At 39.6% G+C, this 25,074-nt stretch overlaps 1 protein-coding gene across 1 annotated transcript in view; it reads right to left on the bottom strand.

Moving 5' to 3' along the window:
- Positions 1-25,074, bottom strand: part of LOC108792285 (SH3 domain-containing RING finger protein 3-like) — a gene marked incomplete at its 5' end in the record, with an annotated part of 152,550 nt that overhangs the window by 73,461 nt on the left and 54,015 nt on the right. The window contains one exon of the mRNA XM_018563027.1: positions 23,347-23,691. Coding sequence (XP_018418529.1) covers positions 23,347-23,691 — 345 coding nt within the window. The remainder of the gene's footprint in view (positions 1-23,346; positions 23,692-25,074) is intronic.

Raw genomic sequence — 25,074 nt, 5'->3', positions numbered from 1 at the left:
CATTTTCAACTGATGATATATTCCAGTGCAGTACAGACAGGGTAGTTTATGCTATCAGAATTGGAACATGCAACAAATATAAAATAGGTATTATGCCAATTTGGATGCAAAAGTGATAATACACTTTAAAACTGATCATTAGGCAGATGTAAAAAGTGGATTAAGCTAGTAAAAAACTGATTAATTGTACATTTACATACAGCTAGCTGGCAAGCGTACCTGAAGTTGTATCAGCATCAGCCCTCAAAATAGGAGAAGGAGGAGCAACACTCTAAGACAATCAGGCTCTACTCGTTTGTACACTGTAGCTTTAAGTAACAGTATGTATTTTCTGACAGGAGTTGAGAGCAGAGTTATCACCTTACCAGTGTGTTCTGTTACTTAATTGTTCAGTCACAGGCTGGGGTGAGTCCTAAACCATGAAATATTACTCAAATACTGTACAATGTAGTCTGCAGAGAGGTCTCAGCAAAAGCAGAAACAGGTTATGCTGGTTGGATGTGGATTATGCTGGATGTTAGAATTAGAAGATTAATGAACCCTTTCACTGCCAAGCCCTCCGGAACGCTTTTAACCTCAGCTGGACACACCATTTTTGCAATTTTTCCCACTGTTTTGATCTTCTATTGATGCGTTGCTAGCATTTGTAAAAGACCCCCGAAATCATATATTTTCTGAAAGCACAGGCCCGGTAGAATAAAAAGATGGTGCTACTAATTTTGTAGGTCCTGTGACCTACAAAATTAAACCTAATTAAACCTAACTGCAAACCATCAATTTGCCCTGTCAATATCTGTGAACTTTTGAGATAGGTGAATATATGCACAAACAAATGTTCTTTCATTTTTCCTTTGCAGGTGTAATTAAATTTGAACATTCTGATTGTAATTTCGCATTAGGGCCACTAGTTTCCTATACTCTTTTAACACTATCTAGTGGCCACAATGCTATATTACAAACAGAACATTCAAATTTACTTACACTTATAAAGGAAAAACTAAAGAACATGTGTGCATGTATTTGCAGAGCACACACATTCACAGATATTCACAGGGAAAAGGTTTTCCTCATGTATTTTTCCCTTTCTGTCCACATTTTTATATACATGGCTAAATATAGGAAAATAACTAATGGAGTAGGGGGTAAAGAGGATGTTTAGAGAAGTTAGAAGACTCTTTACATTTTGGAAGTTATGAAGGCATCTTTCTTTTTCTTGTTTGGTGGTCTGTACAGTTAGGAAACACTGAAGTTTAAACAAGGGGGTGTAGCTTGTATTAATGCATGATAGCTTTTAATACTGCCTGAAAGATAGATATTCACTGAATGTCTGAATCCTTTCTTCACTACTTTGTGAGGCACTGATCTGGAGTAAACGTGCATATCAAGTACAAGGACAGTAACTCATGAATAAATACAAATAATAGTATTAGTAATAAAGAAAAGATAAAGATGACAGCAATGGCAAGAAATCTAAAAGGCATGTATATTATCTACAATTATGAATAAACTCACTTTAAGGGGTTTATAAACTCTGTTTATGTAGCAGCAGTTATTTACTAAACTCTCCTGGAGAGGACTCAAACAGCACCTAATGGGGTCTTAACCATCCCCTAGTCAATCCAAAACTAAAACAAACATTTTTGGCTTTCCATACAATGAAAGCTAACAAGTATAGGTTGAATAAAACCTAGTGTTCCATGTTCAACACTTGTAGTAGATACATACTGGTTGCACAAGATAACAGAGCAAACTGTTCCCCATTCCTTTTATTAATGGAAACATAGGGGACATGAGTCAAAAAGCATTGTTTAGTGAAATCAAGTCTCTGGAACACAGGCATATAAAAAAATAAAAAGCTTCAGTAAGTGTCACTGCTAAGCATTTTGGTAATATATAGAGATTGAAGTGATCTTGTTTCAAGTCTGTGTAGTTTAGATAATTTCACTGATATAATAACTCTGCGTTTGATCTGTTCATCAACATCATGAAATTTGCATGGTCCTAATTTATTTACACACTTCTCTGTGAATTTGAGATTAGTTTTCTTCATAGATAGAAACACTTTGGTTGTATAAAATCAACTTAAAATGTTCTCTTTGATATCTAACATCTTTTGTGATATAAATAATAGCTAAAATAAGATATGCCAACATTATTGGTGTACTATTATTTACTAGCTTGTTTTGCCATATAGAAAAAAAATGCTTTGCCTATAAAGTGATCCTCATACAGCGATTGTACCTCTTGTCCTGACTCTAAGCTCCATTGCTCTTCACCCCCTGGCTATATGGATGCCAGTTCTAAGACTATCTGAAGGCTTCCTGGGATCCCCTATTGTACGCGGGTTAGACGGCGCTTGATGCCTGGCTGTGGACAGAAGGTGTAAATGGAAGATACTGTGCTCTTAGATACACATACAAATTACCAAGCACAATAAAGTCTGATGAAGCAGATTCTACACTGCGAAACGTGTCACACATCCTTGTGGTATAGCACCACGCCAAGTCTCCATCTTTATTGGACATCTACATCTCATATGACCAGATAATCTTTCACGAGTTTGTGGACCTTGGACTCTGAGTATTTGTAACGTTGATCAGGCGTTGGTGCAATTGTGCTGAGTTATACCCAGTGGAGCACTATTTTTAATGTTTGTTTTTATGATATATTTTTAAATTGTACAAAATAAAATGTACACATATTTTTCTAGATATTGGTTTATATTGCCTTCGCCAAGGCACCTCTGCAAAGTGTGGTCCTAACTCTATGTATCCGAGTCTCCAAGTGTGAGCATATTAATGAAGTCGATAAATTACATGCAGGTGTACATGGAGGTAGCCAACTCCTACTAAAGAGGTGCAGGGACGCACTGGAGGCCCAGCAACCAAAAATGCACGCTGGGACTCCAGTGCGTCCCCCAAACCAAAAATAGTCAAACTAGAAAAGATGGTACATGCATGAATCTATAACCAGCCTTTATAGCAGGGCGCACATTGGGAAGCCTTACAACAATACAAAACACAAAAATTCCCCAGGCTCAACCTGCCACCCAGCCTGCAACCAGACAACTAGCCCTGTCAACAGTATACGTTAAAATCAGAGGTTTTAGTTGCACAAACTTTTGGCCAAAGTTTGGGGATGTATTGCAGGGACAAGTCTATAATTTTGCCACTTTATAGATCGTTGGTTCAACCTCATCTGGAGTACGCGGTCCAGTTCTGGTCACCAGTACTAAGAAAAGATGTCCTTGAGTTGGAAAAAGTCCAGCGGAGGGCAACCAAACTAATTAGGGGTATGGAGGACCAGAGCTACGAGACAAGGCTACTAAATTTAAACATGTTCACATTGGAGGTGAGAAAATTAAGGGGGGATATGATCTCCATGTACAAAATGTTCAATGGTGGTAGCAACATTAGCGATAAACTGTTTAAAATTAACTCCATGACAAAAACTAGAGGCCCCCACCTAAAATTGGTGGGAAAAAAAAACTCCAGCACAAGGGGCGAAGGGGGTCCTTCACAGTAAGATCAGTTAGGGTCTGGAACTCACTGCCACAGGCGGTGATTTCAGCAAATAATGTGGAATTGTTCAAGAAACTTTATGACGATTTCTTAAGGGACCGTTATATACAGGGGTACAGGTACTCCTAGAATGAGATCCTAATAGGTTGGACTTGATGGACTAATGTCTTTATTCAAACTCAAATACTATGTTACTATGTAACTATATATTAAATTACTTCACCTTTTAAATCCCTTTTAAATCCCTGTATGGACACTTTTCAAATATCCTGTGTGTTGCTAAGTCAATGGAAAAAAGAGTGAGCCAGTGGTGGTGGTTTTCCAACCAAGACAAGTATCACTATAATGGGAGGTGCAAGGCGCAGAAATATATGAGTGATCAGAGGGTTATTGATTATACGTGCGACATACTGCTTCCATACATTGCTTAGTAGCTTGGTAACTATAGCCAAATTACACCTTGGTTATGTGATTTTTTTTACTAGAAGGCTGATTCTGGCAACAGAGTACCTGCTGGGAGCCATAAGAAATCATCTCACTACTCAATACTACTCATGCAGCACTGAAAGGTTGCTACTGCACTAGAGCAACCTGTGCCTGCCATAAAGACCCCATGTGATACATTGAGACAATCAGCACTGATGACACTATCATTATTTAGAAGAATGGTCCCATCCCAAAAGTAATTTCAATAGGACCTCCTCTGCAAAGCAGGAAACTATAGTTGTGGGAATGAGACACAAAACTAAGAGAGTTAGGCAACTCTTGTTTTCCTCCACTTCCTCTCCAAAAAAGATATTAAAAAAGAATGAAAACTTATACATCTTGATATACAGTAGGCAAGACATAATCTAAGCATTTTTCCTTGTTGGTAATCGGTTATAAAATGAAGTGCTGCAATTCTTGTCACAAATTCTTGTGAATCAGCTTGGTGGGAGTTTTGCCTTCATAGCTAATTAAATTGATGACAGGCTTGAATTTAATTATGACTTCAGATTCTCTCATGAATCAGCTGAAATATCAATCTGAAGAGGTGGAATTATCATATACTTCTAGTGAGAGAGGTGAAAAGAGTCAGTGCCAGATGGGCAGATTTAGCCTCCAACCGACAACCTCCAACAAAGTTCACTTCATTAAGATACCATTTAAACAAACACTCTGAAGGTTATGACTTTTTAAACCTGGCATTTAAACAACTCTAGTGTGTTACAATAAATTAATTTTATGTGAATGTGTTGGTTTGTCTTAAACACAGCTGTTCATGCCGGAGGTAGCTTGGATCCTATATTAATTGCTGAAATTTTTAACTTAGTGTTAAAGGAGAAAAAATAACTATTCCCCAAAGAGAGGGCTGTGCAAGTCTGTTAATAATTGTTTGTATGATGGATATGATGGATGTATGATGGTTTGGACATAATTGGGTTGATTTACTAACCTTATAAACACACCACGAACATGTATACACCTCTGTAGTGTGTTCCCTCCCAGCATGATCTATGGGTGGAATCTAAACACCTTTATAGTGTGTACACACCCAGCAGGTGTGTTGTGCAAAGCCCTGGATGAATTTGCAAGGTGATGTTGTGTAAATTAGCTCTATTTTGTGTTGCTTGCGTTGATGAATGCAGGAATGTAAATGCATGAGCTAACCATTTTTGTCTAAACTGTGAAGCAGCATTGTATATGCATCATGTGCATGATTTTTCCATATATGGCATTAGTGGAAATATGCTTTTAGAGACTTTTTGGTTGATAAATACGTTTTGCTGTGTAAAAATCACACGCACCTAGCGCGTGCGTGTGTTTAGGTTAGTAAATCACCCCCAATGGATCTATCCATCTTATAATAAACAATAACGCTTGAAGGAGAACTGTGGGGTTAAGGCTTTTCCCCATAGTTCTCCTTAGGGTAACGGGAGGACACAAACTAGCATCCTCCCTTCACCCTAGGCTCAGTATACCGCGAGCTGTAGCTCGCAGTATACTGACACGCTGCAGTATACAACAAGCTGCTGCTCACGGTATACTGAGACGCCGCAGCTGAAGCAGATCCAGACAATTGTGCTGGGATCCGCCCAGCTGCGTGACTGACAGCTGGCTCTGCCTATCTAGAGGCCGAGCCAGCTGTACCCGCCCCCTCCCCCCTCCGTGAAAAGCACTCACCTCATAGTTCTCCTTTAAAGTATAAAGTATATGTAAAACCTAACAATGAACTTCTCTTGTTCGCTGTCTTTTGGTCTGTTAAATATACCACTGAAAGTATTTTGTATATCTGTTAAAAAATGCAAAATATACAAGATTATCCTGCCAAAAAATCCATGTGCTGTCCTGTGCAATCTCTGCAATCCTGTGCAATCTCATCTTAAACAATGCTATACGAAATAGTGTTAGAACTACATGTTATGGAGAAGTGGCATGAGGAGTTATTCTGTAGCCCTAATAAAATTCCTGTCCTAGGGTGACAATGCTGTACTATTCCACAGGAATAGTACAATGAGTAAGCATTGCCACCCCGTCACAGGAAGTATGTTACTAGCAGGATCGAGAGGTGAAAATAAAAGAATGACTGACAAAAAGAAAACTAATGCAGCCACTACATCTAAAGACTGGTAAGTGTCAATATATTACATTTTGTTCTTGGGTTCAAATGCACTCTAAATGCTTTCATAAAGTCAAAATGCTTTCATAAAGAAGGCTTACAAGTCCTTCATACAATCCATCTAAAAGATTCCCTATACAGATAGACATAAATGACTCTTTCTATTATTTAATCATTTTCACTCCACTAATAGGGTTCAAACAGAAATAATATATTTTCCAGCAGAAAACAAAAGCATTTGGCCTTTCCAATGCTCTGAAAACATTTAGGGCATTATGAGATATGTCTTTGGTTATTTTAGAATTAAATATTTTGAATGAATTAGGCAGACACCATACAACCTTGCTGGTGGACCTAGCCTTTCATCAATCTGGTTTCCTAAGCTGGCCATACACCTATAGATTATCTGCAGATTTTCTATGGTCAGATCAAAAAAGTGCAACAGATTCCTCCATCTACGCTAAACTGTGTGGCTGGAGGAATCTCCAAACTGGGCAAAGCTTCAGTATCTTGCTAGTTGGCCCTGCTGGCTGTCAAAATACCTGAACAATCTGATTGGATGCAGGCATTGTTCAGGTATTTTGAGAGCCAGCGGGGCTGACGAACAAGATATTGAAGCTTGGCCCAGTAGGCGATTCCTCCATCCACATAGTTTATCGTAGATCTGTTGCACTTTTTCCATCTGACCGTAGAAAATCTGCACATAATCTATAGGTGTATGGCCAGCTTTACTCTTAATCTACTTACAAGACATCAGCTTTTATGTGATCCTTAAGAGAATCTTGTATTAAACAATCATTTGAAAGATCATTAGGGGGCAGAGTATCTTTTTACATGAACTGGCTACTAAAAAAGGCTGTTTAATAGCTTTAATCTGGACTTTCACTTCTCTCCTCTCTACTGCAATTAACTGCGGACCAGAACAGTCTAATGGGGAAAATAAACCTTCTTGCTGACCCTACCTAAGAAAATTGAACAGGAATTAAAGTGTTGGCTTCAGCTCCTACTGTTATTCCTTCATCCAGTATTTCCTACCATCCCAGACTTTATGATCAAGGCAGATTTCTTTATCAGAATTAAAGGAATCCACAAGGCCCTAGGCTAAATTAGGGTTCTGGGTTTACAGTGAAATCCTGTTTTCACCCCAATGTATTGGAGACAAGGGCTGCATTACAAGCAACACAAAACCTGGTGAATCCCAGCTAAAAAAAATGATATGTCCTTTTGCAAATGTACAAAAAGAGTACAGTAGTCTGTATCACTAGGACGAAGGGGGGCACGACTTAGGTCTAGAGAACTGTGAATACCAAATTTTTGGCAAGCTTTTTCAAAGCATTTGAGAAGATTTCTGGAAGCTTTGAGCAGCTTTCTTGAAGCCTTTAAAACACCCTTCACCTCCAGTTTGGGAATTTTAAACACTTGTATTGTGCTGTTTGCAGGCTTTCAACAAGCTTTAAGTTGCAGGAAGATTTTGTATTTACACTTGATAGCGCTGAGCACTGATGGTTATAAGCTTCAAGTTGTGCTGAAGCTTCCTGAAGCCTGCTAGCAGCTTGTTTACAGTGTCAGTCAGTACTCCTATTAAGATCCGTTTTTAACATACCCAGACTGGAGATTAATTGCGCTTTAAAAGCTTTAACAAAACCCTGAAGAAAAAACTGTGAATGCTTGGAAAGCAATGAGTTCATGATGCGCTTATACAAGTTGAAACCCATTTGAACTAGGCTTAAGAGTTCTCTACAAGTTAAATGTGCAGCTTTGGTCGTGGGCACGCATCAATATATTTATTTTTAATGCATCAAGAGAATCTCAGTGTGTCTAAAAAATAATTCAGAATCTCTTGTTGCACCAACTGATTCCTATAATGTGCATATTATTATTATTATACAGGATTTATATAGCGCCAACAGTTTGCGCAGCGCTTTACAATATAAGGAAGACATTACAATCACAATACAATTCAAGACAAGATGGGAAGGAGGGCCCTGCCCCTGAGGGCTTACAATCTAAAAGGGAGGGGGAAGTGATACATGAGGAGGGAATATTTTTTAGTTCCTATCTGTGTTTTCTTTTAGGTCCTCTAAGGTAGTCACAGTACCCTCTGAAATTCCCATCTCCACACCCTAATCGATACCCACTCTTTTCTCTCATCTTAGAACTGATGTTCACTACAAAATAGTCTTTGTTGGGATGGGCAGATAGAATGGGGCATACAAGGACTAGGGATGAAAATGGTCCTTGATCATTGTTGGAAATTTATCTGCACATTGCTATTTTGAAACTGAGGGCTGATTTTATATAAGCACAAGCCCAGGTGAATTCCAACATGAAAACAACATGTAGGAGGAAGTCTGATAGTCTCATATTAAATATAGATATTAAATATAAACTGCACTACTAATAATCTACTCTATCCTATGAAACCTATATATCTAAAGGCTCTAAAGAAAAGTCCCACTCCTAAAAGTGATATAATAACAAAAACTGTGACTTCCAAAGGAGTGGTGTAGCAACAATCAGAGCCTTCTTCTTCTTAAGTTATTAAGAAAAAACTAATTATATATATGTGATTTTTCATCAAAAGATTAAAAAGTGTGACTCTGATAAATCCAACTGAAAATAGTGCAATAAAACGATGATGTACATAGCATAGCAAGTATAGCCCAGTTCTTCATGTATGGTGATAAGTATCAAACTTCACATGGTCCCCACAGGCTACACCTCTGTGGAGAATAACACACCCTAAATATGATTCCCGGCAGTTCAATACATCATGGAGGCCAAGCAACAATAGCTCCCTGTTGTACCACTGTATAGGTGGTTGTAAAACTCAGTGTACATCAATATCCTATCGGAGATGGAAATGGAGGATGCAAACGGAGATTGGAGGTCGCACTTTTTGTTGTGAATTCATACATGTAGATATGTGCAAAAGGACATCAAGACTGATGAAGCTTATACCATCAGCATGGGGTGGACATGAATGAAAATTGTCTACCAAGAAATCCTGCAGTATTACATTTCTCCACAGAAAATGAGATAGTTGATATGCTTACTTAAATAAGTTGTTTTGCTACTTCTCGCTTCTTCCCAATTGATCCAAAGAGATTTTGGGACAGAGGAAAAAGGTCTTTTGACTCCAAAACCTCACACAAATTCCCCAATATGTGTTTAAAATTAGTGGTAAATAAATGTTTTTTTTCCCTTTAAACCGATCTAGAGGGCTTCCATTTATTTCCTCATCCAGCCAGTGGTTGGAGTGGACTTTCACTGCCCGCACCATGCTACCAGGGCTGCAGAGGGGCAGCAGGCTTCTCATGCTGGAGCATTCCAGCACAGGTCATTGTCCATAAGGCATCACAATGCCTCCAATAATGTAGGGCAGCAGCAGACCTGCCATTAGTACAGGTTCCTGCTCGGGAGTGAAGTCCTGTCTTCCTCTACCTATTCATGTGACACATGTCAAGGGAAGGAAGAAGTTTCACTTCACTGTAGACGACTGCAGGTCTGACATAAGTGTGGGGAGTAGAATATCTGCTGCATGCAGCCCCCACTGTGCCCCTAGCCACTTTAAGGCATCCAAGCAGCTGCAGATCCCCAAACCTCTCACAGTGCCCCCGAGCTACCATAGTTCCCCCAAATGTTCACTAGGGCCCCCAAAGCTATCACTTTGTCATCCAGCTCCTACAGTGCTCCCAAACCTCTCCCAAAGCCCCCAGTTGCCACAGTGCCCCAATCCTATAACAGTGCCCCCCAACTCCCATAGTGCCCCCATCCTGCCAGAGTGGTCTGCAATGCCCAGCCTCCCACAGTGCCCCCCATCTACCTCATTGGCCTTGAACTTCTCATAGTGTACTATTAATAATAATGCTATATGGGTTATTTCTTAAATTATGATACAGACAGATGGTTAAAATGTAGCTCACAAATATTAATTAGGTACTTAATCCTCTTGGCGCATTTTTTAGGACTGCTTTTGCGCTCCTTTTTTTAAGGTCTTACTGAAGATCACCTGTTAAGACACATTAAGGAAGCAGTGCTGTCCAGGCTAATTACACATAAACGGTAAGCCAATGGGGGTGATTTACTAACCTAAGCACACGCACGCACCAGGTGCGTGTGATTTTCACACAGCAAAACGTATTTATCAACCAAAAAGTCTCTAAAAGCATATTTCCACTAATGCCATATATGGAAAAATCATGCACATGATGCATATATAATGCTGCTTCACAGTTTAGACAAAAATGGTTAGCTCATGCATTTACATTCCTGCATTCATCAACGCAAGCAACACAACATAGAGCTAATTTACACAACATCACCTTGCAATTCATGCTTGGCTTTGCACAACACACCCGCTGGGTGTGTACACACTACAAAGGTGTTTAGATTCCACCCATAGATCATGCTGGGAGGGAACACACTACAAAGGTGTATACATGTCTGTGGTGTGTTTATAAGGTTAGTAAATCAACCCCAATGTGTTCTTTCTTTCTTATACTAATATCCATTACTGTGGGTTAAAGCTATTCAACTTTCTTGTATGATAGCTTTGCATTATGTGGCCAGGGTTGCAGTTATTTCTGGTCCATACATCAGAGTTATGGTTTTTAGGAAACTAGCCTGAGGTTCACATTTTACCTAAAAGTAGAATGAAAAAATTCTGTACATCTGTCAAAGACCAATCTCTGTATTTATTTGACTGTTCATCAAGGTTCTTCAAATATATTGCCTTACTTTTTAGGCAATACACAGAAGAGATATCTTTCGCAATGTTGAAAATGTCTAAAATATGTACAGGTTTGGATGTGAGTGTACCTCTGGGATCGAGATCGATGCTCTGAGCACCGGAGATATAGGGGCGCATGAGGTCACAACATTATGACTGCAAGGTTTACATCGCATATCCTTTGTGGGCGTGATGGGATCCTACCTCCTTTTCCTTTCCTCAATCCCCCCCCTCCCCCCATCCCTGTGAGTCTGCTCACGCCCTAATTTTGCCTCACCTCACCATCCTCCCTTTCCCATTTTCCCTGGATCACACTTACAGAGTCTGATTTTATTGGGTCAGGACATGGTCTTAGAATTGGAATGCTACACACAATTACATGTCCTGCTGACTGTACTGTGATCGTGTCAGTGTTTATTGTCTACCCTTGAATGTTGGGTTTTTTTGTATTGTACTTGGTGTTTTATTATTTGGAAAAACCTTTCTCAATAAAAATTTATTACACAAAAATAAAATATGTACAGGTTATTTAAAGAATATTACTCAGACATCCAAATATCCAGGTTTCTTTAAAAATACATCAAGTATAAACGTTTTACAACACAGTACAGTCATGATATGCTATTGTTTGAATTTCTTGTAGCTTACCCAGGTTTTGTTTAACTTGCTCTGTTTATGCAGTTAGAGGGGCTTTGTTGTTTTAAAGTAGCCACAGTCTTGCTTCAAATAAAAACCAGTGCATCCAAAAGTCTTTTGGGCATCTAGAATTAAATCTTCCATTTTACTGGCACTGTTCAACTTTTTCATTTATTATGTTCTTCCTTTCGGCCATGTATTCAGCAAACATTGATATTTCTTAATACAAATGTCACTATTTAAGAGGTGCCATCTCCACGTATTTTGGTTGAATGTATTTGTCAGTAATTATGAAATCAACAATAGGCTTTTCCCTCTACACCTCTTCTAGAGATTCCTTCAGCCCAGAAAACTAAACAGATAAACTTGTACTAGCAAACATCAGGTGTGTGCTATTTTCTGGAGGTGCACCGAAATGGACATTTCAAAACCGAAACAAAAACCGAAATAAAAAAGAAATGTCAGGCCAAAACCAAAAATGTTTTTTATTTAAATTTTTTCAAAACTTTTAAATATTTTATTTTTATTTATTTTTTATAAACTTTTTAATGTTTTAATATTTATTTATTCTTTTTTTATTAAATATTTTTCGCCGCTCACACAGAAGAGGATTTTCGCCGCTCACGCATAAGAGTCAGGTCAGTCCGAGTGGGGTCTGGGCAGAGTCAGAGCAGGTGGCGGGAACTTCAGCTTGGTGGGCAGTGTTTGAAGCTTGTACTGTGGGCGGGCAGGGGAGGTGGGTCTGTATCGGCAAATGTTTTGTTGTTTCGGCATTTCCCCAAAAGAGCTATTGTCGGCTGATATGTATCGGTCTCCGATATATCTGTGCATCCCTACTATTTTCCCATCGGTTGTCCTTAGTGACAATCTCCCTGTAGAGTTTACAGGAAGGAATATCCAGAACACTTGATTACAGGGAAAGAATAGCCACCAACCTAACTCCTGCCCTTAGTTCTGACGATTTCCTGTCCAATGGTATCTCTAGAATGTTTGAGAAATGTGTACAAGTATTGGTACTTGTTACTTTATGATGTGTAAAAAATGTGTAAAAAGAGAATAACACCATCCAAGCATACGAAATGACTGGATTTTAAAGCATATGTTTCTTTTCTTCCAGGCAAAAAAAAAAGGTTTCCTGTTGTTCTTTGTGGTTTCTGGGGAACTTTTAAGAGTTATCTACTGAAGAAACTAAAAGGAGATGTGTTTTTCAAATACAGTTTATTGTTGGTCCTTTTGAAGAACAAGTTTTCTGTTAAACTTCCAAGGTTCAGACAGAAAGCTAATTAAACTTTTTTTGCAGCAAAAACATTTCTGTGCTTCTTCCTTTCATCTTGTGATTGTCTCTTTCTTTCTTTTAATGTTGATGATTTTGGCCTGCCACTAGCCAAGCTTTTTTTGGTAAAACACATTGTCAGCATGAGTTGTTGGCTGTCACTATAGTTTCTAACACTCCTTTCTGAAAACTTGTAAAGTTCACTACCACCCACCCCCATCCAAACAAAATTTGCAAACTGATCTATTTGCTGTACTACATTTACTTAAAAAGGCAAAAGACAAGGTGCAAAGTGGTGTAACCCATATGAACTAAAGTGTATGCTCAGTTTAGAGCACATAGAATAAGACCTCTACTTTTCTGAAATCCAGGCTGTTATACAGACCCACATTAATTCAATATTGTATGTATTCTGCACTTCGGGTCGGCCGAACATGCTGAGCATATTCGGCCGACCCGAAGCCACGCGAAGCAAGCCGATGTACGGCTGAAATTAGCCGTACCAGCCTGAAGTGAATAGCCGAACAGTGTTCGGCTCACTTCCCTTCAGATCGGTCATTCACTCGGCTGCCCTCGGCAGCTTCCTGAATAGACCCCATAATTTAATATACAGTATTTTTAATGCAAGCAGTGTAGGTACCTGAATTTGACTTGATCAGCCTCTTGCAATCCCCTGTTATAGCAGGGCTCAGACTGGAAAATGGAGAAGCTTCACAAGAAGCCAGTCAGTTGTGCTGCAGTGCTCATGTGCTAGCAGGGGACACACAGAGTGACAGAGAGATAAGCTAATCAGTCTGTTGGTTCTAATTTCACTGCCCAATCCCAGGTTGGGGGATGGACAAGACCTGTTAATGTTACTTAACAGCAGCAGAGAAAATTAAGGCCTCCTTTCCAACCCAAGAGAGCTGTGCTGTGTGCCAGTGCTGTGTATATCTCAGGACTAGATGGACAGATCCTTTGAAAGGTAAAACAACTCCCATGTATGCACAGTATTTGATCTGTGTACTTAGCTGTTTGCCTAGAGTTCAGCTTTAATCTGTTGGTCCTGATAGATTACTGTACTTTGCTCATTGCTTATAAAATATTGTCTCCTGTAAGTTTTTGTATTATGCACTTTGCCTTACTATAGCGGCAAGATTTATAACATTAGAAAAAAATCAGTCCTGTAGCAAGTCTAGTCAATTGACATAAAAATAAAGAACTACAATAGCTTTTTTTCATGCTTTTCCACATTTTCATTTTGGGCTCATGCCAGCAATATCTAAAAATCATTTTCCGCTTTGTTGCATTTTGAACATCAGCATTGTCATTAGCTGTGCAAATGATTGTAAAATAGGCTCATCTTTATTGGATTTCCTGATTACTAGGAAACATAAATGTTTTTTGAGTGGCACGTTGTGTACACCCACCAGTTGGCTAAAGTTTTAAAGTCAAGCACATGTACCATAATACACTGTTTGTGGACACTAAAATGTACATGTTGAGTTCACCAATACCCTATCCAGTCATTTTATTGACTTTGTATCATTAAGTTGGAAATTAAAATATAATAACTATTGTAAGAGTTTGTGCACTCGAATGGTGCCCCCCCTGTTCTCCTTTGGTCTGATTTCAATAAAGAGCCAGTTGGTATTTTTAAGAGCCTGATTGCCTTCTGTGGTGACATACATTGCTTAGGTAGAGGAGATAATTAAAATAATTCCTCCATATGGTCTCTCATCAACTTAACTAGGTAATCATGAAACTAAACATGTAAAAAAAAAGGGGGATGATAAAGGAACATGAACTGTTTACTTAGCAAACTAAATGTTCACTGAGGCTATAAAAATCAGATAAAGCAGTGGTCATCTCAATTGAACAATCATGTGCTAGCAAAAATCCTACTTTGTTCATTTCATTTACGCATTGTTGGGTATAGTGAACATGGGTTTATCTTATTTACTATAGTTCGCATCGCAAAATGAACATACACTTTACAAAGTCAATCATCATATAGCTTAGTAAGCAGTCACTTTACCTCTAGTATATCAACTTATGTCACTTTGCTCACCTGTCTACATAAATCCACCGTCTTTAAGTGAACCTTTCTAAAGAGAAATGGGGGCTGCCATTGCTGTTCTCCTTTTAGAAAATGCTGGTTCCAGGCCATTACACTGACTCATTCGAGTTGATTTACTAAAGGTACATAGGCTGTTCACTTGTAAGATCATTTTCACTTTGCAGGGGAAGTTTCCCTTAGCTTGGTGAATGTGGTGAAATTTCACTTTGCAAACAATACCCAATCATGTGAAAGGAAAATAAAAAAACAGTATATTTGCTGACCTCGTTTACTAAACTAAGGGGAAACTTCCTCTCCAAAGTGCAAATTTCCTTGCAAAGTGAACAGCCTATTTGCCTTAAGTAAATCAATCTCATTGGTTCCATTATTGCGACACTGACTTAAAAAAACTACACATACTAGTAAAGTTATCCCCCCCCCACCAAAAAAAACCCCCACAAACCCCCCTAACCCATATCCCCTTTAGCAACCACAAAAAAAAAGTTGGAAAAATGACATTGCTGTAAGTACTGCTGAGATTTGTAGTCCTCCATAGAGGGTGCCATTCTGCATTGCTGCAATGCAGAATGGGACCTGCTATATAGAACTACAAATACCAGCTGTACTTTATACAGCAATGCCATCAATTGGGCTAAAAATAAATAAATAATGATTTTATGTATTAACTTACCTTCACCTCCTCTGGCTGTTTCCTGGTGTGGGAGGCTGCAGAAAACCACCCGTGTGTGTGTGTCCATCTCAGCGCGCCCGTGTACTCAGGCGGCTGTCTGCTGGGTCCTCACGGCCGAGTCCCAGGGCTGCCCCCTGCAGGCTTTTTTTTATTCTCAGCTCCCTCCACAGTTTTCCGCGGCCGACCGGCTCCCTCGTCTCTGCGCCGAAAACTGTGGAGGGAGCCGAGAATTAAAAGAAAGCATACAAGCACTGCAGGGGGCAGCCTGGGGATCGGCCGTGAGGACCCAGCAGACAGCCGCCTGAGTACACGGGTGCGCTGAGATTGACACGTCACACACAGGGGGCCCGTCAGCCAATGTGATCACTCCCGGCGCAGAGATGGGGGGGGGGCGCCGCATACCGATCCGATGGTAACCGGCGGCCGGACACCAACGGGCCCCCCCATCTCTGCCCCAGGGCTGTGTTTGAATAGATACTGGGCCCCCCGTAGGCTCAGGCCCTAGTTCCGCCACTGCTGTTAGTGAATGCTAGCCTACAGTAGAAACTTTAATATTTCTCGAAATACATGAGAGAAGGTTGGGTAACATGACAGCTTCCCACATTACAGAAATATCAGCTTTGTGTAGTCTATATCCAGGAAGCTATTATACAGTCAGGGTGATTCTTCTGCTTAGTACAGCTGCACAGTGATTGTACTTTTCTATTCTTTTCTGTCTGTGGCTGAAACTAACACTCCGTTAACTAAGTAAGTCGTTAACTGCTTCTATATCAGCTAAACTGAGATGCTTAGAAAAGCCATGATGCACAGATAGCCAATAGAAGGAAAATCTACATCTCTGTATATAGAACGCAACAATGGAAATAACAAGCATATAAAGCATATCAAAAATTACTTAGTCAATGGTAAAAACTATAGATTAAAATGTGTACCTAATAAAATACATTATAGCTTATCTTTAAGAAATAAAAATATGTCCAATGGGTTTGTTGAATTCCCTTTGTAGTAGCACACTTTATGGCTATATTTTGTAAGCCACTCCATAGAAGCAAGTAGCAAACAAGCAGAACTGAAGATGCTTGCATGCATAATGTACAGCTAATGGAGTGTAAATGTTCCTGTGACTATAGAGACCGGTAGGGTGACACAAGCTGTAAAGTGCAGAGATCTTTCATTCACAGAGTAAAAGCTGATCTCACACCAGCTAAAGAAACTATTACAGCTTAATGGGGCATAATCTCTTTAAAGCCTTCTATCTGCTTAGTGTGAATGAATTATATATAAATCAAGGTGGCTTCCAGGAAAATATTCGACATTTAGACAGCTACATCCATGGCAGCTGCAGGTCTAATAAAGCCAGATAAAATAAAACCTTTTTTAGGCACTCTAGTTAGACAGTTTGCAGGATGTAAAAACATTAACTACTTAACTAACCCTAACATAACTGATGCACATTTTTACTGGCTAGAGTTTACTATTACTCATGCAGAAGGCAGAGTCATAGGCAACACAAGATAGTTTGTGCTCGTATTGTCTTCCTAAAGGATGTACCAGGTCTCTCCAATAATAGTGGTGGATCAATGGAGAATGCATGGTTACCAAGAAGACAGCTCTTGGGATCCTCGTGCTCTCTAATCACTACAAGGATTAAGGATGTGGTTGTGTGTGTGTGGGGGGGGGGGGGTTATACCTTGGAAACACCTTCTATGCCCTGTAACAACATAGGGGTCATCTCAATGAATTACAGTGTTGGGGACCAGGTATCCAACACACCCGGGAGTGTCAAATACCAATGTAGACCATAGCTCTGCAAGAGATAAAAGACTGAAGTTGCTTTTTGCTAGAGGAGTGTTTTTCTCTTTTTTCTTTTGCAGGACACCTTTTGTGACATACCAAAAGGGTTGCTTTAAAGAAAAACTAAGGATAAAATGTATGTTTTAGATTTTTACAGCATTTGAAAGGACTATATCATCTGTCAGGCTTTTCTTGGGGGGCAAGATGTATGGGTAATGTCTCAAACTGGCACACAGACAGTAGCAAACCTTTCCTTAGGAGATTGGGGAGGCGTTCAAATCAATGTGTTGGTACTGCTCTCTGTGTCCTTTTTTTAAGATTTCTCTTCACTTCACATGTGGTTGTTGCACCTGGAAGTAAGGTTCTTACTCTTACACTCTATAAACTTTAAACAAGTAAAATGTTTTTGGCTTCAGTCCCATTTAAAATAAAAAGTCCACCCAAATATCTAACACCCAAAGAAGCACAGGTGTGGCCAGAAGAGAGATGACATGTGAACACTCCCTGGAGTCTGTGGGCGTTGGATCTCAGAACATATGCATCTGTGGAGGGCGAATGTGGGAAGTGTTAGGTCAGGGAAAAGGGGCAAAAGGTGCACTTATCCTTTAAAGCAGTGGTTCTCAACCTGTGTAGCCTCAGAACCCACATTTGTCCTTGGCCATGAAGTTGTGTCCCAAGTCACACAGCACTGGAATGCACAGCATTGAAGTACTGCACGTTCCGGTGCAGGCAATGTAACTGTGGGTGGGAGGTGTGTTTGGGGTCCCATTCAAATGGCAACGCAATGCACCTCCCGCACCAGAATGTGTGGTAGGTGCGATTGCGTGGTACAGTGCATTAATTGCGCGGGAGTGTGCGATTAACACACTGTGCTACTGTGAACGGGCCCTCAAAAACACTGACATACACACACAACCACAGACACAACCTCACACATTCAGACATTCTTACACACACTCCCCCAAAAAATGTTTAAGATCCACCTAGTCTCCCTACCTTATGTGAACTGGAATGGATCCTCAGCCTGGGATCCCGTGTGGGCTGCTGTGCTGTGAAGGAGCTCTATCCATATGTGCATTGCTTGTACACTCTGCTGAGCGCCCTGTAGAGGTGCCAGGGAGGCAGAATGTGAAGTCACCCCCAGTCCAGGCACCACTACAGGGCACAAGAGGAAGCTGTAAGCAATGCACGTATGGATGGAGCTCCCTCGCGGTCATACCCCTCAGCACAACCCATCTCAAGCTGACACTAGGTGCGGGGCAGTATATTTTGAATGGCTGCTCAGCGCGAGAACTGACAGTGCTGCACTAGGGGGAGGCTGAGGAGCCTCTCACCTAGCGCAGTGGAAGGTACATGGCAACCCACTCTACCTGGGGTTGGGACCCTCCTTTGGCTACCTCCTGGCGAACCTGCCCCCAATTCATCCTTTGCTATAAATATGCTCCATGATGGAGGCACTCATAGATTAGAGTTAGGACTGCACTGTACTGAGGGGCCTTGATGAGGCAGAGTGGCTTCCACTTGTTTTGCAAAAGTTGTGCAACTAAAACCTCTGTACCTCTGTACCTCTGTACAAGATGGTGTACTTTTTTGTGCAGGCTGGCTGGTGAGTGTGCTGGGAATGTTTTGGTTTTTTTTTTAACCACCAGTTGAGAATCACAGCTTTAAAGTCAATGTGCACATATACTGAGCAAAATATACTGCAATACCATCTTTGACCACTAGCTGATAATGAGAACTCTTAAACACCCCTTAAAGGAGAACTATGAGGTGAGTGATTTTCACTCATCCTCATAGTTAGAGCCGACGTGTGACAATGAAACTGTCACAAGTCGGCTCTATTGATCGAGAACTGAACGAACACATACTGTCGCTCGCTCACTTCTCGCTCACCTCCCTGCAGAGAGCGGTGACTGTGAGTCACTGCTCCCCACAGGGATTCCTCCCCTCTCCGATCCTTCAGCGCCGACTAGAGGAGCAGACGGGGGAGGGCCCACTGTCAATCAGCCAGCTGGGTGGATCTCGACAGTATTGTCGGGATCCGTCCCGGGCTGCGGCACTCTCAATATATAGTGAGCTGTAGCTCACTATATACTGAGCTTTGGGTCATGGGAGGAGGTTAGTATATGTCCTCCCGTGACCCTAAAGAGAACTATGTGATAAAAAGGTTTCCCCATAGTTCTCTTTTAATTAAAAACCCTCAAATTAATTTGTTGTTTGGACGACACACGAAAACAATGAATAGATACAATATGTGTCAGTATATGACACTCAATTATGTGCTAGATGGGTAAAAATAATAATATCATAATATAAAAGTACCTTGCCTGGGAAAGTTTTTGTTCCAATAGTAATTGTTTCTGATCGGATATGCCTCTAAAGGAAACCTGGACTTGAATGACTTCTTTAAAAAATCCTAATTGCCTGTCATAGTTTTCCAATGGCTTGAAGTACAGTATACAGTCTGACTTGATTATGACTTTCTAAACATCATGCTTGCTCCAGGTCATTGTCTCATCGTGAAGCCAGAGACAGCTACGCAACCTGCTCTAGCCCTGTATTTCTATCGCTACAGGTTTACTTTAAATTCAGCACTTGTTCCTTAGTTAAGCAGCACTGATCCACTGCTTGCTTCCTTATTTACATCTCTCAACAGACAAATTAGCTTATACTAGCCAGCAGAGCTGTTTATTAGACAGCATTTCACGCCTTATCTCAACAATAAGAAAAGAAGCATTTCTCACCAGTGCATCAATATATGTCTATGTATTCAATGGGGTATTAAAATAATCTTTATCTGTTAACTGACAGGGCACTTGATGTACAGTAAGTAGTCACCGTCTTAATCGTGAATTACAAATCCACTATAAACTTAAATCTGCAAATACCTATCATCACGTTGTATTTTCCCCACCTTAGAAAACCTCTACAATCTCATTTCAAGCTTTCTTTTAAGGACAACCCCATCGACAGGTACTGCAGTTTTATGGAACACAAAAATCAAAAGTTATTTTTTTTTCTCCCTCCAAGTATTTGTTGTTCTCACACCAGGTAAAGAGTATTTAAAATTGGAAGCATATCTCTGCCCTGCTAAAAGGAGATTAGCTCAGTAGAGCTTGTCAATGTCGTTATTCCATTAAAAGATATCACACAGAACAGATGTATTGATGCATTTGCTGAATTAATGTGACTGGTACTTTGAAAAGCCTCCTCCTCCTTTTCAGCCTCTTTCTCTCTGCTCACGTTTGAGATGTCAGATGCAATTTGCACAGTTACCTTGGTAAATTGCTTGCCACATATTAAAATACCTCACATGCTTAAAATCAAGATGTCCGTGCGAGTGGGATAAAAAGCGACCTCATTACATATGTGCATTCAGCTGCTTGAGTAAATATTAAGGGGACCATATCTGCATGTTATTCTGCTACACTTCATTTGAGAATGAATAAATCCCAATTTCAATGTACATTATTTTATCTGACAGATATTTAACATCTAAGGTATAATTAAAATTATTTAGCAAAGTACTCCTAACATCTTTATATACTTGTGTTTTCTTAGCATATACCAAAAAAAAATAAAAATAAAGCAAAATAAAGCAATAAACAGAACAATGATTTACTGGTAAATTCCCTACTCCATTAACTTGAAAAATAGGAACACTATGTCATCAGCCACCTTCTGTCACCTAGTCAGCAAATCAGTTCTGGAAGAGGGACTTTATTGTTAAATATTTACTATGGGTGGATTTCACACATTACCCCTAAAAGTGGATATCACAGATTGTTCCTATAAAATAAATCTGGCTCTAAAAATACATTTATTGGCGAATTTATACATTTATATGCTAGAGTAATCTCCCAAAATCCATACATACCAGTTGACTGTTCACATTGCAAGGAAATTTGCACTTTCAGAGGAAGTTTCCCTTAGCTTAGTGGATGTTGTGAAATTTCACTTTGCAAAGAATACCCAATGATGTGCAAAGATTCTAAAAAAACAAACAGTATTTTTGCTTGTACATGAATAAAAGACGGAAGTCCGCAGAAATACACCTCATTCACTAAACTCAGCTAAGGGAAACTTCCCCTGCATAGTGCAAATTCCTTTGCAAGCTTTTTTGCCTTTAGTAAATCAACCCCTTTGTGTTGATGGTTTGGTTTTGCCTGCAAAGTGTTGCAGAATATGTCAGAGCTTTATAAATATACAGTATATAAATCTAATTATAGATTAAACAAATTGAAAGGAATTTTAGTCATTGATCACGGTAACTTTAGAAATAAAGTAGTACCAGTTGAAGATGGTCTTTATAATTTCATGACATATGTAGCAAAACTATTATGCAAATAAGGAATAATAATGAAAAAAAAAAGAATACATTTTTCCAACCCTAGAAAGCAGCACATATGCTGCTTTCATGCACTCTACAAAAACGTGGGAGGTATCATGATCACTAAAGAAGCACACCCTTCAAGAGGCTCTCTACTTCTGCGTAGAAAACAGATAAGCAGAATTTCTGAGCTGGCTAACAACCATCAGCTTCAGTAGATTCCCTTGTCATAAAATACAGCTGATGTTCACATCACATGAGAAATTTGTAGCCGCATAGACATGTACTACGTCCTGTTAATGCAGCAATTTTGTAGCCAGCTACAGACAGAAATCTCTGTCACAAAATTGCTTATATGACAAGGCTAAATATAGATTTAACTGAAATGATCTAAATTAAATAGCAGAAAAACTGATGTTAACTTTTGTTCTGAATAATTGAAACTGACAGTTTCCTATATGTGTGTGAGTGTAAAAGTGCAACATGTTAAAACATACAATCATACATATGTTATTAAACAATGACCAAGCACACAGTTAACTAGTACTGCATTGCTCCAGACGTCTTCATAGGATAACAATGACCAAGCACACAGCTAACTAGTACTGCATTGCTCCAGACGTCTTCATAGGATAATCTGAGTGACACAATGTAACCAGACTGAGAAATAAGAAAGCCTCAATATTCATGAAGTGCCTGAGGAATAAATGTAACCCTTCACCCTTCTGTGCATCTGTCAGTAATAGTGAAGTGTGAATGAAATAGAAGCACAATGTACCATCTGAGACCAGATATCATTAACACCATGGGGAATAACGGATTTAAGAAAGGTTCAAGCATGGACATCTCCTGCCAGACAATACCCTGATCTTACATTTTGTGATTTATTTCAAGCATTTTTTAAATATAATGACATTTCTTTAGGAATTTATAAAACAGCAGCTTTTCTCACAGCAAAAGTATTAGCAAGTTCCAGATAGCAGCAGGTGGATGTTAGACACAAATCAGAAGTTATGATCCACTTGTTCTTTCAAAAGCAAAAGGTTAGGGGGGGAAAAAGGAGTTAGTGATATTCAAAACAGCTTTTAGTACTGTTTGTAATTAGGACAAAGACATAAATGATTACATACAGAGTTGTAAATACCTAATTGATGTAGATATTAGGATCATAAATATCAAGTTACTCTAAAGCTTAGCATGTTAATATGTGAGCATTAAATATCATGCCAACTAACCTTCCAAAAGCCATGAATAACAAGGTGCATCTACAGTATACTGAGGCTGATTTATAAAAGAAGGAGGAAGGAAAAATAGCTGTGCTACCTAGAGCAGCCAATCAGATTTCAGCTGTCTTTCTTCTAGCGGTAGTCAAATAGCAAAAAGAGTTGGAATTTGATCCGTTTCTATGGGAAACACAGACAGTCTTCCCTCCTGCACTATAAATCTGGCCACATGTAATGTGATCCTAGTTATGCTGTCAAAATGAGGGCAACAAAAATTTAGTACAGATTAGAAAAATTAGATATGTCAGATTTAGGATTAGTAGACATTGAAATAAGAAGTCAAAGCAGCATGTAGACAATGTCCATTGTCAGCACATGTATTAAAGCATACATGCCACAGGGTTCACCAGTTTAGAGCACGGCTGATGAACTTAGTTTTGGCAAATGCCATCTACATGGGTGCTCTATTTAGACTATTGCCCTCATGTGGCTACTGTATAAACAGTTACCTGGACTGGAGCACTGGATGAAAGTTGAGCCACGCCTCCGATTCTGGCAGCAGCGCGCGGATCACTAGAACTGATCAATACTGGAGCACTAATTTCCATGGAATGCCTGTTATTCATGGCATGGGAGGATTTGTGCGTCATACTGAGGGCTGTGAAGGAGTGGCGTTTCTTGGCATTCTTCTTGATGTCCATATGCCTCTGGTTGGCAGAGGTACTGCTTAAAGGAGGACTTGAGGTCACCCTGACTACCAGGCTGGCATCAAGTGAGATAGGGACCTCATAGCCTGGTGCTGTAGATATGCTTGTCTTGTCCTTCTCAATGAGTTGTTTGGCTGTCTCGTTCAGCTGAGTGTAGAAGGGGGACATTAAGGGAAAGAAAAAAATAATAAAAATTAAATGGCTGTCATGTTGCATCTTGTTGCTTGTTGCTGCCCTTTTTAGCTGAAAGTAGCAGGCTTTGTGTGGAAGCAGTAAAAATAATACATCATCTGGTAAATGGATATACAGATTAGAACAAAGAAACAGACACAGTGCCATGGTCAAAGACTTCGTTATTAAAATAACCTTTAAATTCTATAACCTATACATCTTTCATACTATTTTAAATGATACAGTTAATTTCTTGAGGCAATATTTGTATTTGAGCAAGCAAAACGACTTTCAGAAAAACATATAGACCTGACCAAAGGTTAATACAATTATGTATTGGTATAATAATGTATTCGTTTCATATATTTGATCATGTATTCTGGTCCAAACCAATCACAAGGGATGACTACAGGAATGTCCTAAAATGAGCGCATCACCAGTACTTGGAACTACACTAAATGTATACCACCTTAGAAGCAAAATAAATACATTCTTTACTGTGCCTTAAAATATGCAATTAAACACTGGGATGTTATAAAGTATGCAATTTAAAGACTTGGGTGCCTGAGTCAAGGGTCAGTCTACCTAAAAGGGATATTTTAGTAATGGTCAGTCGAGCCGTAGCTACAGTAAAATCTCAGTTTTTTTGCCCAACTTAATTTACCTCTCCAGCATTTACCAAAAGCTCAAATATCAATATTGGGTAGGTTGACCTATAACAATTACTAGGAACAATTGTACACAGTGTGGTGATTGACATTCTAATCTGTGTCTATGCCAAGCAGGTATTACTATGCACTAGGGATGCACAGATACTTTTCGAGTACCAGTGCAGATACTTGGCATTTTCATAAGAACTACCAGGGTTTCAGCTGGGACCTGGCTCTGGTGCTCCACCACTGTCCTGAAATCATTAGTCTGTATTGTTTTAGAAAAACTGTCGCATGACAATAAACAAAAATGTATCAGTACTCGTACTTGTAAGTACTCAGCAAGTACCAGTACTCGTACTCGCAAAACTGGTATCTGTGCATCCCTTTATTTATATTTATAAAAACAAAATCGTACATTTAAACAGAGATGCACAAATCCCAGGAGCTCCGTGTGCTCCTTACAAATGACAGCTGCCTCCTAATTTTTGAATTTTTCTCTAGTGTAGTCTTGGAACTCAAAAGTATCGGTACATGTACTCGTACTCGTACCGAGTACTGTACTTGGTATCTGTGCAACCCTACTATTCGATGCTTTTCTTGTCCTTGGGGATTTCTCCCCTGTTAGATGAGCAAAGGAGAATGATCAGCTTCCAAAAATGCTAACAGCATTGTGCTTTTTATTTAAAATTGAACCCCCCCCCCCCCC

Source organism: Nanorana parkeri, unplaced genomic scaffold (assembly GCF_000935625.1).
Source record: "Nanorana parkeri isolate BGI_ZX_2015 unplaced genomic scaffold, ASM93562v1 scaffold625, whole genome shotgun sequence".
Classification (NCBI taxonomy): domain Eukaryota; kingdom Metazoa; phylum Chordata; class Amphibia; order Anura; family Dicroglossidae; genus Nanorana; species Nanorana parkeri.
The sequence above is the reverse complement of the archived record's forward strand: the minus strand, read 5'-3'. Positions and strand labels throughout refer to the sequence as shown.